The 13,935-nt window shown below is 41.1% G+C and overlaps 1 protein-coding gene across 1 annotated transcript in view; it reads right to left on the reverse strand.

Annotated features, from left to right (window-relative positions):
* The window catches only part of LOC139743198 (uncharacterized), a 151,072-nt gene extending 137,640 nt beyond the window's left edge, over positions 1-13,432 (reverse strand). The window contains exons 1-14 of the mRNA XM_071653697.1: positions 13,222-13,432; positions 12,325-12,432; positions 11,575-11,755; positions 10,740-10,966; positions 9,675-9,812; positions 8,966-9,130; positions 8,126-8,275; positions 7,024-7,398; positions 6,176-6,393; positions 5,458-5,650; positions 4,871-5,053; positions 3,814-3,933; positions 2,267-2,494; positions 941-1,165 (exon numbers count right to left, since the gene is read on the reverse strand). Coding sequence (XP_071509798.1) covers positions 941-1,165; positions 2,267-2,494; positions 3,814-3,933; positions 4,871-5,053; positions 5,458-5,650; positions 6,176-6,393; positions 7,024-7,398; positions 8,126-8,275; positions 8,966-9,130; positions 9,675-9,812; positions 10,740-10,966; positions 11,575-11,755; positions 12,325-12,432; positions 13,222-13,432 — 2,722 coding nt within the window. The remainder of the gene's footprint in view (positions 1-940; positions 1,166-2,266; positions 2,495-3,813; positions 3,934-4,870; positions 5,054-5,457; positions 5,651-6,175; positions 6,394-7,023; positions 7,399-8,125; positions 8,276-8,965; positions 9,131-9,674; positions 9,813-10,739; positions 10,967-11,574; positions 11,756-12,324; positions 12,433-13,221) is intronic.
* Between the last annotated feature and the right edge of the window lie 503 nt (positions 13,433-13,935).

Consider the following 13,935-nt stretch of genomic DNA (forward strand, 5'->3'; position numbering starts at 1 on the left):
CCAGTCTTTTGTCCTTGTCCGCAGCACCAAGTTACTTAAGTTATTTCATGGTACCGATACATCTTTTAATAATACAGCATTTTTGTTATTCAAACACTGCGAGATTTGTATGCAGTCTGGTTTGTGCGATATCTATGTGGTTCATTAGTTTATTACTCATCTATTTTTTTGTACTGGTGTAATTTTTGTTGGTCAAGACAAACATATCCGTTCTCCGTGTAAAATTATATGCCTATGAACTCGGGAACCTACAGTTTTACAAGCTTTAAAGCTTTTATGTAGGCCCCATCATATTTCTTATACTTACTAGTGACATTTTCATACGATGTGACCATGTACATTTGTGTCAAGTATATTTTCTTTTTCTTTTTCTTCTACAATCAAAAGACATGATTGTATACATTTTGTACTCTTGTTTTGTTGTCAATAATTTTGTAATGTCATCATTGAGAAAATGGAAATATGAAATAAATTTGAACTGAACTGAACATAGAGCTAAAGGTAGAGTTTAAGTTGTATTTTCTTTATCATCAAGGAGGGTAGAGTCACTTAATATTGGTATATGTTTTTTACTATTTTATCCTGAAAAGCAGACATAAAACTCTCTACTGTATTTGACCCTGCAAGCATATCTCCACAAACATGCACATGAAATTAAATGAAATGAAATTACATCATTCAGAATCAGAATTTAAGCTCAAAGTAACTTCATTGGCGCCTTTTCTTGACATATATCAGACACATAACTTACAAAACAAACATAACATTACAAGTGCATAAGAATGTGGCACAGTGAGACATTCAAAATTCATAACTCTCCAAATGTGCAAGCACAATGTAGCTGTCAAAAACTCAGAGCAACCCTATCACACGATCTTCATACAACCACGACAGTTTTCTACAGTTTTCTCTCTCTTCTCAAACAGAATACACAGCCTACCATCGCTGGAGTCGTTGTTGTAGACGGGCGTGGCGTAGAGACCCTCTGAGTAACAGATGTGGCCCGCCGCGCACAGCCCGCTGGGCCTGATGGCTCCCCTCTCGCTGCAGTAGGATCCGGGAGGACAGATGGTGCAGTTATCCAGGTGTGTCTGGTAGGTCAGGTTGCTATAGCTACCGGGAGGACACAAGGAGTAGATGATGGATCCTTCGGGACAGTATGCACCTGATGGATGGAAGAGGGATGAGAAACCGACACTGACATCTCTGCTTTAATTGACACAGACGATAGTCATGTTATGTCATAATGTCATAGTCATGTAAGTCAAAATTAAGTTCGAATCTTACCCTGAGGCCTTGATTTATGTCAAGCAGGTGCTTATGATCGTGGTGTCCTGCTTTTCTTTTCTTACATTATTTACAAATACATAATTCCCAAATCCATCAAGTCAAACCGACCTTTTTTCCTTCATATTTCTTTCTTCTAAATTTTGGTTCTTACGGTAGGAGCAGTAGAGCATACACGAAGGAGAGTTAACCCTCTGTCCCCTCCTCGCACCATCCTGATTTTTGGGCTGTTTCAAATTTTTAGCATGGGGATGCTTGCGTCCAGTCACCATGCATACTGTGTAAGCTGTCACATGCACAAGCAATGAATCTTAAAAATACAGCAGTCAGCGGCTACGTCCCGTTTACCGACCGAGCGTTATTTCCAACTAGAATTGTCATAAATGAAAGAAAGATATTATTCAGAGGGATGAAGGTTCAGGTGTGAGTATCAATCTTCTGGGCAGTGACACTACCACCAGGCTGTCCCTGGTTGCTGGCAAATTAAATTTGTTAAGATAGCAACTGCTGATCTGTAATTAACAGATCTGTAAATTCAATTGTAGAGGGAGACAATTGAAGAAACACCAGAACCTTCACCACTCTGAATAATATCTTCCTTTCATCTAATATTTCTTGGAATCATTAACATAGCAATGTCGGAATTTCAGAGCTTCAGTATTTGTTTCATGTTCATCGCGTCACTGCCGGCAACCAGAGACAGTTAATGGCTGTGTGGCTGCCCGGAAAGCAGTAGATGACAGGTTCGAGTCCCACTGGTTCCTTTTTTCTGAAATGTTTGTTAAGTTACAGATTGGCAGTTGCGATCTTCACAAATTTAATTTGTAGAAGGAGACAAATTACAGAATCATCATATTTTCATAAAATTTTGCACATGCCCTGATTGATTTTACATGCTACACTGTACCTACAATTTGTACCACCCCTTTTGCCTCCCATCCTGAAATCAAAAGATTTCGCAAATCTCGAGGAGTCTTACCCGCTGGACAGGTCGTCATATTTGTCATCGCTTCATCCTCACAATAATAGCCCGCCTCGCAGATGAAGCACTCCCCAGCCCGATCAAAGGGCATGTAGTAGCCCTGAGCACAGGGGTAGGGCTGGGTGGAACCAGAGGGGGAGTAGTAGCCCGGCTGGGTGACCGTTTGGTTGGGATTAGTGGCCCCGCCCGTACAGTAGAAACCTGGGTTGCAGGGTCCCGTCGGTTCTGTAGAAGAAAGATTGCAGCTCAGTATGAGTACCAAGAAGAAGTCTTAATCAAGGGGACGTATTCTTCTTTTACTGCATGCTTCAATTTAAAAAGAAAGATTAACTTAGGAGAATTTTGTTTGCTATAGCTTATGTTGATTTCATATGAAGACATTTCTTTGATAGCAATGTGATTATGAACATATTTTGCTACAAGTACAAATACATGTATTATCACTTTGAATCCCCTGGGAAATAATTTCCATGCATCTGGACCTGTTTGTAAAGACGAACTGTACATTGAGACCACATCTTCCGTATACTTTTGGCGAGTTTAATGTTTTGTGCAAATCAGGAATTCCCGACTATTTCATGGGAGGTTAAATTCGCTGTTATGGAGTACAGCAATGGACGGAGAAATGTTTGCGTGCACTTCACACTCATGTCGGGATCAGAGTTGATATCTTTGTGTGTTTTAACCCTAAAAAGGCCGGGGGGGGGGGGATTGAATCAACCCCCCCCCTCGACATTTTTCGTGACTACTCCGCCGCGCGAAATTTTTTGACTGCGCCGTTTGCTCACTTTTTACTTTCAAGTCTCGCGCATCTTTTGACACCATTTTCGCGAAAATCGCGCATATCGTTACGACGCTGCATGACGTTTTATACATGCCTGTCAGGCCAAAAATGGCTCAAAAACGTGATTTTGTGTATAAAGTCTATGCAAATGGAGTTTTCTCTTCTTATTCATAAAGATATATTATTTTCACTTTTATAGGCTGAAACTAATTGATTTTAGCATAATTATGCTTGAAATAGGATCTGTTATAAATTTTGCGGAAAGAAAAAGATAAAACAAAAGGTCGAAAAAACAAGGAAATACATAAGAAATTAATAAAACAATAAAATACATAAGAAATTTATTTTGATGCCAAATTTTTTTCAAGTACATTGTTAGGAATGCTACAAAGAATGTTTTCACCAAAAATAGCAATTCTAGGAGCTTTAATTTCTGATTTAGAGCAAAATGTATGATTTTATGCATACAACAATTAGCATAATTGATTATTATGACGAAAATTTCCATTTCTTTTTGTATAGCGTGGTAGAATACGCCACAGGCAATGCACGTGCCAAATTTCATGGCGATTGCGCGATCGATGGCCGAGATCTCGGGGGGGGTTGAATCAACCCCTCCCCGGCCACAGAACACCCAAAAAAGGGCGGCCTGGTTAGGGTTAAGATTCGTGAATAGCACCTGACTGGCAAAATATATATGCTGTATACAGTATATCCCGAGGCTGTTACATGTATGTACGGAGAGGTGTGCTTGTATTACCTGGAGTCCTGGCATTGCTGCAGTAATACCCTGGGAGGCAGTCCTCACACCCCTGGGCATCTACAGCTCCTGACACGTTGCTGAAGGTACCTGGCGGACACGGCGCGCTCTCGTACGAACCTGGATTCACAAATGGTGTTAAATGTTTTGCATTTAGATGAATTCAATATTTTGTTCATCAGCATTTAAATGTTATTGTTTTGCTTGTTTTTTTCAACTGATCAAATAGATCTGAAATCCATACTAATCATAATCCACCACGATTAATATCATATGTATCATTGTCTCCTGTACTATAAAATCTATCATACTTTGTCATTACTGTGAAATTCATCATTATTCATACTATTATTATAATTACTACTACCCCTGTGCCATAATCCTTTTCACAAATTGTTGCATATATCATAAGAATAAAATTAGTCAATATATTTACCATTCACCATCACCACCATCATCACTAACATTACCACGATTGCATCCCCCAGAACTGTCATTATCTTTTTCATCATTGCTCTCACATGTCACAAAAAACTCCAGATCATTGTTATCATACTCAAAACAACAAACACATCTATATGCACCACCACCATCATTGTTATCATATTCAAACAACAATCACATTAATCATCACTATCATTATCATCATCGTCATCATCATCGTCATCATCATCATCATCATCATCATCATCATCATCATCATCATCATCATCATCATCATCATCATCATCATCATCACCATAGACCACCACCATCACCATCACCTTCACCATCATATTATCATCATCATCATCATGTTTATCATTATGATCATCATAGTCATTACCAGATACAGGTAACATCATCATCACCATCTTCACCATCACAACATCATAACCATCATGATCATAATCATTACCATCATCATTATCATCATCATCAATATTACAATCACTGTCACCATCATCATCACCATCATCACCATCATCATCACCACCATCACCATCATCATCACCACCATTAACATCATCATCATCACCATCATCTCCACCTCACTCTCCCGTCTCTCTGAGCGCACCTGTTACACAGAATCCTCCAGCAGGACAGATCTCTCCCGTTACTCCGTCTGTAGGGGTAGAGGTGTACGCCCCACCATAGCAAATGAACCCCGGATCACACTGGGCCCTGGGAGCCTGGAGACCGGGGGCATCACAGTACCACCCAGGGTCACACTGGGGGCAGTCTGTCAATGCTCCTGCACCTGTTGGTGTGAATGAAAAGGGGATATTTATTAACCCATTGCAAACTGAAACCTCTTGGATCCTATACAAAGTCTACAGGAATATGAGAATATGCCAGGATATACAATGTAGGACAAAAAATACTTTAACCATTTTGCAACATATTACTCTTATGTAACTGGTTTATTGCCCACAAGTTTGCAGCAGACAATACAGATGTTCATTAACAAACATCTTCAGAAACTATGTCATCTGGATGATGCCCTTGACTATCGGCAAGACAATGTGAAAAACTCAGGAGCACTTCATTTCACTTTAACAGGATATTATGTGATCTTGAGGTTGGACTGTTTGTAAATTTTTGCCAGCATGATATAAAGCAATGAGAAATATTGAGAACCTGGGTAATGGGTGATGCACTGACCTGTATCGTTGCCATAACGACCAGCTATACACGGGATGGGGGCTGTGGAGTTCTCCGGGCAGTAGTAGCCGCGGGGACAGATGATTCCATTTGCCGACCCTAGAGGGCAGTATTCACCGTATGGGCAGGGGATGCAGTCCGCCTCGAAGCGCGCTCCGGTGGAATCAAAGTAGGTCCCTGCTGGGCATGGCACCTTCAAAGCACACATCACCATCACATTGAATCATTTTAATACTAACTATTCCATCAAATCACAATTACAGAATAACTATTCAAACTAAAATTCCAAGTTTAAAGACCTCCATACCTTAACAGGATGGATAGTTTTGGTTGAGATGGGGACTCAAGTTTCAACTTTTTGCAAGATAATTAGAAACCACTTACATGAGATATTAAAGAGCGAACAATTTTAAAAGGAATTGAAAGTTTATTTAATGAACAACGGTTTTGAAATGGCTAAGACATCCAACAACAAAGTAAAACAAAGTGGTCCTTATAAAAGGTGGGTCCAAATCATTACTAGGAACTCTTTGTTTTTGGATATCTCAGTCATTTCAAAACAAATTTTCATCAAATAAACTTTTGATTCCTATTAGAATTGTATGCTCTTGTATATTTTACATTCACCCTAAGTGCTCAAACATGACAATCATTATTAATAGTAATCCTTAAATCAGGGAGAAAAAAAAAAGTAGTAAGATTAACTTGTGTAACCCACCTGCTGCGGACCGTACGAACCAATCAATGAAGGCGTGGTGGCATACGGGTTGTTAATGTTGGTGGGGCAGTAGTAGCCTTGGTCGCATGGACCATTGGTTGTGTTGACCCCCTCAAGGCAGTAAAAACCAGCATCACAAGGGGTGCACTCAGTGATGGCACCCAGCCCGGTGGTTGGGTTGTACGTCCCCACCGGACAATTCAGCTCCTCGGGAGTGGCTACAGAAGTAAAAAATTTTTTAAGAGAGAAGGCATGACATTTTAGGCTTTCTCTCTATCTGCGCTTTGTTAATTTTGAGTTAAACATCTTTGATATAGCACATCTATTTCAGTATTACGGTCTCACCTTTGAACACCCATCACATTATCATCACACTGAACACCACAAGATGCACCCCTCATCAAACAGCTATGTCTTCAGGTAAGCAAAACACAAACTTAAGGAGAATTCAGTCAACACTGTATACACAGACTTTGCTGTGGGTCATCAAAATAAACTATTTTAATTGTGTCCTTTAAGTGCGGACTTGCACAAAAAACTGTAGCTTGCACAAACTCTGACTTGCACAAAAAACACTGTCCAAAGTCTCTGAAGCCAGAAAGAGTTGAAAATGACAGCAGGTATAAACCACACAATGATTTTGATGTATGGACCATACAAAAGAATAACTGCTTTAAGGGAGAGAAAAAGGGGAACAACTTCAGAATATCAATTCCAGCTACAACCAATACTAGGATAATGTGGTTTGACACTGTATAAATGGAGTTTTCTAGCTTTGTCACCAAAGGGTAAGGGATATTTGCACCTTTGGAAGCAAAAAATAAATCAGCCAGTCAATGAAGGCTTACCTTCTGGACAGTAGTGGCTGGTACTACAGTTGGTGGCCTCACTGAGGGAGTGTAATCCCGTCGTGCAGTACAAGCCGGCCGGACACCGCTTGTTGGTGGTCATGTCGGCATACGACGTTGTTGCATTGTCGCAGTAGTAACCCGCCTCGCAAGTCTCGCAGCTGCTCTTCCCCGGTTTGGAGAACATGCTGGTGCCGCACGGGTAAGGGTTCACCGTCTGCGCTGTGCAGTACGAACCTCCGGTACACTCCAGACAGTTGTCCTGGTACTGCGCCGGTGAACCGTACAGGGTACCATTTACATCAACACCGTCAGGCATGTAGGTACCGGCAGGGCAGTCAACTGGATTGACGGCGCCGTACTCACAGAAATGACCTGAGGTAAACAAGAGAAATTCAAGATTTTAATGCATGAATATACTGACTGTCTGCTTTCTGGGCAATGAACTCCACTTTCTTCCCTTCATCATCACCATCATCATAATCATCGTCATCACAATCATTATCAGTATCACTATCATCATCACCATCATCATCACTGTCATAACAATCATTATCTCTATCATCATTATCATCATCACCATAGTCATGATCACCATCCTCATCATTTATTACAATCACTATCACCCTCTTTTCATCACTGTAATCTCTATCACAATCAGAATTATTACACTTTGCTTCATTACAACATCACATCATTATAATCATGGTAGTCATAACATTAGCAGCATCAAAATAGCAATCCCAAACTGAGTTCATTGCGTTAAGTCATCCAGCTGCCAAGTTGTTTTTTTTCTTTTTAATTATCCTTGTGTTTAGGTTTGCTTGGGACAGATAATCTCTTGGTATTTGCTGGATATACAGAAGTAGATAGCAAACAATCACATCACCATTCTGGTAAATAGATGTCACAGTCTTTATTTTTAACTGTAATTTCCAGTGTGATGTTTGATCACATATTGTGTGATTGGTGTGTTCCAGCACTTTGATACTGATTAAGAAAAGGCGTTTTTACAAATAGTAGTGCTACACTGTATGTTTTATCATCACCGTAACCAATAGCATCCATTGTCATGACAACCATCATCACTCATTATCCTCACCCTGAGTGCAGTCTTGGCACTGCGACACATTGACGCGCTGGGTGTGAGGGTTGTACGTCCCGTTGGGGCAGCCATACTGCTCGGCGTACTCTGTCCCCTCCGGGCAGTAGAACCCAGGAGGACAGACGTCGGTCTCTGTTGGCTCTCCGCCTAGGAGAAGGAGGAAAGTAAATGGAGAGTGTCATAAGAGCAAGAGTTGCCAGACATTGTTCCTAATCTCAATCATAATCACACCAGCTATCAGACAAAGCTCAAAAACTCTGCCAACTTCTTGCAGGCTAAGGTCTGATCTTTTTGCATATTTTTTTATTTTTGCTGCATCACTTTCACCATAACAGATGTTCATAAAGATGCAGAGAATCAAGATATGAGCAGGACAGTGATTTGTTTCAGTCAGGAGTGCGTCTGCTTCACGATCAAAAGGACCCAGGTTCAATTCCCCGAGTCTCACTGAGCAATGTTGTGTGTAATCATTCCGTCCCCTCTAGTGAGGGCCAAAACACTCTGTCCCTCGGTTAGGACATTAAATGGAGGTCCCGTGTGTGAGTTAGTCATGACGTACACACATAAAAGATCCCACTTTACTCATTCATCACAGAGAGTGGGGCGCTACCCCAGTGAAATTGTCCAACTACCTAACCATACAAGAAAATGGGCAATTGAAACAGAACCCTTGTGGTTCTCCCAGGTGACTACTGCAGCAATAGTCCGCAAATGGTATCAATAAGGCACATTGTGCCATACGTTTGAGTGAATGATCGACTGACTAAACGAACAAATGAACGAACGAATGAACAATATGGATGAATGAAGGGATTAACAAGAAGGGAAGACACTTACCCAGACAGTAGTAGCCAGGGGTGCATGGGGTGCACTGGTCAGCTCGCGACAGGTTGGACAGGGGGGAGAAGGTTCCGGCCAGGCAGGGGTAGCGGTCAGGGCTCGGCGTCTGCAGAGGGCAGTAGTAACCCGGCCTGCAGGGCTGGGGTGGGTTGACGGTTTCACCTATTGGTCAAGCAAAGAGTGAGCCATTGTTGGCAGAGGTAGGCTTACATACAGGATAGGTGGAGCAGACATGATTTACTTCATTAAATCAAGTCCTGGGGTAATTTTGCTGCAAAGCTTATTGTCATTTCATCATTGAACTAGCAACTCTCTATTTCCCTGTGCGCGCTAAGGTTAGGCTGACATTCATCAAAGTGGCACACAATCAGAAAATATATACAAATGTCCCAATTGAAGTGAAACATAAACTTTGATCTTGTATAATGTGTTGCTAACTCAAAAATCTAAAAGTGCATTTATGAATTAGGAAGGCTTTTGAAAAAGTTACTCTCCAAAATGCACAATTTTTAAAAGACAGAGAGCATAATGACAGATGCCACATTACCAATGAATCCTGTTGCTTCCCATAATACAATCAACATTTCCATCACACAAGTTTTCTATCTCTCAATCATACTATGTGTCCATGGCATACTATGTCTATCACTCCATCTCAAGGCGATTAACAATAAGGATCAGAAAGGTCAGAGGTCAAAGGTCAAACCTGTAGCCCAGTCACAGTAGTAGCCCTCCCAGCAGGGGTCACACTCCTCAGGTGCAGTCAGACTCGTTGACCCTGTGTACGTTCCGGGAGCACAGGGGTACTGATCATTGGTGATGGTCCCATTTGGACAGTAGTAACCTGGCAAAGAAACATACAAAACAGGTGGATAGTGTTAACCCCATTAATAGGACAATTTTTTTTTTTTTTTTGTGCTATAACACACATTTCCATCATTTAGACCTACTTAAGTTTACATGGGACTAGTCTTCTATGGGTTAACATCTGGCACTGAAATGCTCTGAATCAGGAATCTTTGATGGGTGCAAACAGAACAAAGTATGTCTTGACTGTGAATCAGGGATCTATTTTTTTTTTTCAATAACTGCAGATTTCTATTTGACTTCAAAGACCATTTAGTGAGGGAACAAAAAGCAATGGGAAGACTGGCCTGACTCAGATATATTCAGGAGTTCCTGAACAATATTGTGTACAGCTTTAGCACTGACCTCTATGTAGAATAAGTATATAAACAACCAAAGAATCTTGACTGCGCATAATTATTGGCTGACGGACAGTTTTGTCCTAGCAGGTCTGCACAGTTGTGGTTTTTTAATGTACCCAGGTGAGCAGCGAATCAATGAAGATGGATTCAATCAGACCACCTTTCTCTCACCATGCTACTGGATCTGTGAAACATTATTTGTGGTATTTAGACCACTTAACAAAAAGATACTGCTCCATACACTGGACTCCAAACTGCAACTAAGCATACAACTTTACATTCACTCCACATTGCAGTCAGGATACTGCAACCTGCCCAACAGAAACCATATCTAACCAGAAACACATTCAGCTTCCTGTCAAGTACCCATCCAGATTGGCTGGTCAAAGAGGAGTGTTTGAGCTACAGCCCATTTTGGTCAATGAAAGAAATAAGTGTCACAAGGGGACTTGAACCCTCAGTCACCTCAAAGAAGTCTAGTAAAGTGCACAAACCACTGGACCAAAGCATTTCTACATAACGGTGCAGCATGCTAACACCCTAACCCAACGAGTCACGCATACCTTGTGCACAGGGATGCGAGCTGTTGGTGAGCCCAGGTACGGGGCAGGAGCGACCCAGGTCACACAGCCTGCAGTTGTAGGCGTGGCCAGCGCCCTCATCCCCATTGTAGGTGCCAGGTTCGCAGAGGATGGGCGAGGTGGTGGGGGAATTCGCACTGCCAAAGGGGCAGTAAGCCCCGGCAGGACAGGTGATACACATGGTCATGTTCTCAAAACCGATGTCATCACTGTAAGGAAATATCAACAGGGCAAGCACAGAGCATAAAGTTATTGGATGTTGGAATGGATGACTCATGAAAGGTACTTGTAGTTCTTCCTTTCTCATGGCATTTCTAAGAGAGCTTATGACATTCATCAAAATTTCATGACATTGAATAGCCTCTAGTGGGTGGGGGGGGGGGGGGGGGGGAGGACATTATCAAATATTGCTCTCTATGTGAACTCCATTTCAGTAATTCTACAAATGGCGTCAAGGAGAATCAATATTTGTAGGATCTTTGAATAATCCTCATAATCAGTAACTAATCTAAATACATCTTTGAAAGGAAAGCAAACATTTGAACTGAATGGTGACATGGATCTATGTTAACTGCAGGAACATACATACATTGTGAAATAATCACATGACATTCCATAATAAGACTATTTAAAGCTCTAATAAATTCTCCTATCGGTGAAACAATAAGAAAACAAACTTATCAGAAAAGGACTGATTGCAATAAATTTTCAGCCTTCGATCTTGATGGATGTCAAGGTGTGGAATCTTGATGCTTCCGCTACAAAATAAATGGTAAAACTATTGGACATTGATAAAGCAGGAGGTCAGATCACTCACCCATAGGTTCCTAGCGGACAAGGATTCTGGAAGCCCGAGTACTGTCCAGCCAAACAGTAGAATCCCGCTGGACACGGGGTCCCGTCGGTCGAGCTGCCCTCAGGACAGTAATTTCCAGCCGGACAGGTGATGCAGGCGATAGCCTCTGAGGACTGGTTCATCCGGTCATTGTAAGTACCGCCTGGGATATTGGAAAAAAAATCACAATATAGATCTCAACGAGTTTCACTAGCATCACATCAGATGTCTATTACCTCATTCTTCTCTGAGACCTTCAAATATTTGGGTCATTTTGACTGGTGGTGGTAAGTTGTTAATGGAATGGATTTGTGTCACATTTTAGAGAGACATATTTCCTGGTGGGCTATGAGCTAGTACACTGTACATTTAGCATTTTCTTGATTCTTCTGCAAAATATTTGGGCAATCTAATGATTTTTTTTGAAAGCCCTTCATATTGATGTCAAATCTATAATCAAACCAAAATTTCCAGTTATCAATGTTAGAAAACATTGGCTTTGTTTCTTAAAAAACTTATGCATTGTGTTCAGAACTTGAGTGGAGTTGTTCCATCATGAATGAATATCCATGAGAAAATTTCCTTAATCCTTTCTGTACCAAGGGACTTTGGACATTATGAACATCATTATGAGGTTTTTCTTGCCAATCGGCACACAACGCACACAAATGGTCATATAAAGATAAAGATTAAAAGAAAACTCATGGCAGATAATGCTGTCTCCTTACTTACCAGGGCAAGGGAACCTGGTGGCATATGTGGTGCCAGTGGGACAGTAGTGGCCAGTTGGACACTGGTTGCTGACGTAGTCTGACATTCCTTCTGTGTCACAGTAGAATCCTGGAGAACATCAAAAGATAAATGTAATGTCATGAAACGGGAAGAACCTAATTGCAACATGGAAACTCAATTTCATTCCTTTTTTGAGACTCCTTGTGTCTGATCTATTTACAACTTCTTGAAAAATGATGAACTACAAAGAGAGAGAGAAAATGGCAGAAGCAGTGACACAAATTATTGTCTTAAATAGGAATGAAATGATTTAGCAATGAAGAATCAAATTACTTGCCTTTTTCCTTGAAATTAAATTGTAGCCTTGCCAGAAGGAAATCAATTCAATAATTACTAAGACAGCCATTGAATAAACTGAACAACTGCCCCACTAACGTGGTGTCAAACTTCCTCAATGTGTGTGAATTATATTTTTAAAAATATAAATACTGACTCTGATAGTTAATACTAATTCAAAAGTTGTGAGACACCAGACACCTCTGGACCCCCTTAAAATCTGAATTTCATGGCATTCACAACAAACTGAACTCATATGCAGAGTGCCTGAAATTTACTAGTCATTGCCATGGGTCCCTTTCAAATGAGAAGTCAAAACTAATTATTTCCATAAACAAACCACGAATAATTCCTCATAAAAGTGATTCAGTTCCTTTCAAATTCTCAAACTTACAGTCAGATATACGCAGTCGTATGTGTAGGCCCCTATAAGCCAAAGTATTAACCCCTTGAGGATGAACTGAAGTTGCTACAACACACATTTCCCATAGACACCTGCCTGAGTGCACTCGGGACCAGTCTTCAATGGGCTAAGTTAAAGTACATACAATGTAGCCTCACCTGGTGGGCATGCCAGACACGCCTCTTTCTCAGTCTTGGAGCCATTGTAAGGGTTGTAGGTACCCAGCGGGCACTCATACCGGTCCTTGCCGTCACACCAGCCTCCCGGCTCGCAGAGGTCCGCCTCGGGCGTGGCACTGGCGGAGCCCTCGTCGCAGGTGTAGCCTGCCTGACACTCCCGGCAGTAGAGGGAGCCCTCCGGGGACCACATGCCAGGCGGGCAAACAACCGGAGCTGTGCGCAGTGTGAGAGAATCAATCATAGAAATAAATTGTTCTTCAAACAATCTGATTCTCACTCCTGTCTACAACACATCTTACATCATCATTTTCACTTCAGAATTTTGAGTGTACAATTGTATGACTATTGCCTATAATGGTGAGCTCATAAGTTACTTTCCACCAATGTCCTTTACCAAATTCTTGTCATGCAACATAAGTGTCATTTTTACCCTCAAGTAAGGAAAAAAAAATTGTTATAGTGCATACAGTGTAATTACTGTCTGGAAAAACTCATATAATGCAGAACTTCCTTTTTTAACAAAATCTCAAGGTAATGTCTCTGATTAAAAATAAAATAGCTTCACTTGCTCCCACAAATATATAGACCTTGGATAAAAACTTTTACAGATTCTGACTTTACAAGTAATTCTACACTGACCTTTTTTGTTGTGACATGACATATTTTCTTCGAAAATCAAAATAGCCTGAATAC

The sequence above is a fragment of the Diadema antillarum genome, unplaced genomic scaffold (assembly GCF_040938485.1).
Source record: "Diadema antillarum isolate AM-2024a unplaced genomic scaffold, OU_Dant_1.0 seq00001057_RagTag, whole genome shotgun sequence".
NCBI classification, from domain to species: Eukaryota; Metazoa; Echinodermata; class Echinoidea; order Diadematoida; family Diadematidae; genus Diadema; species Diadema antillarum.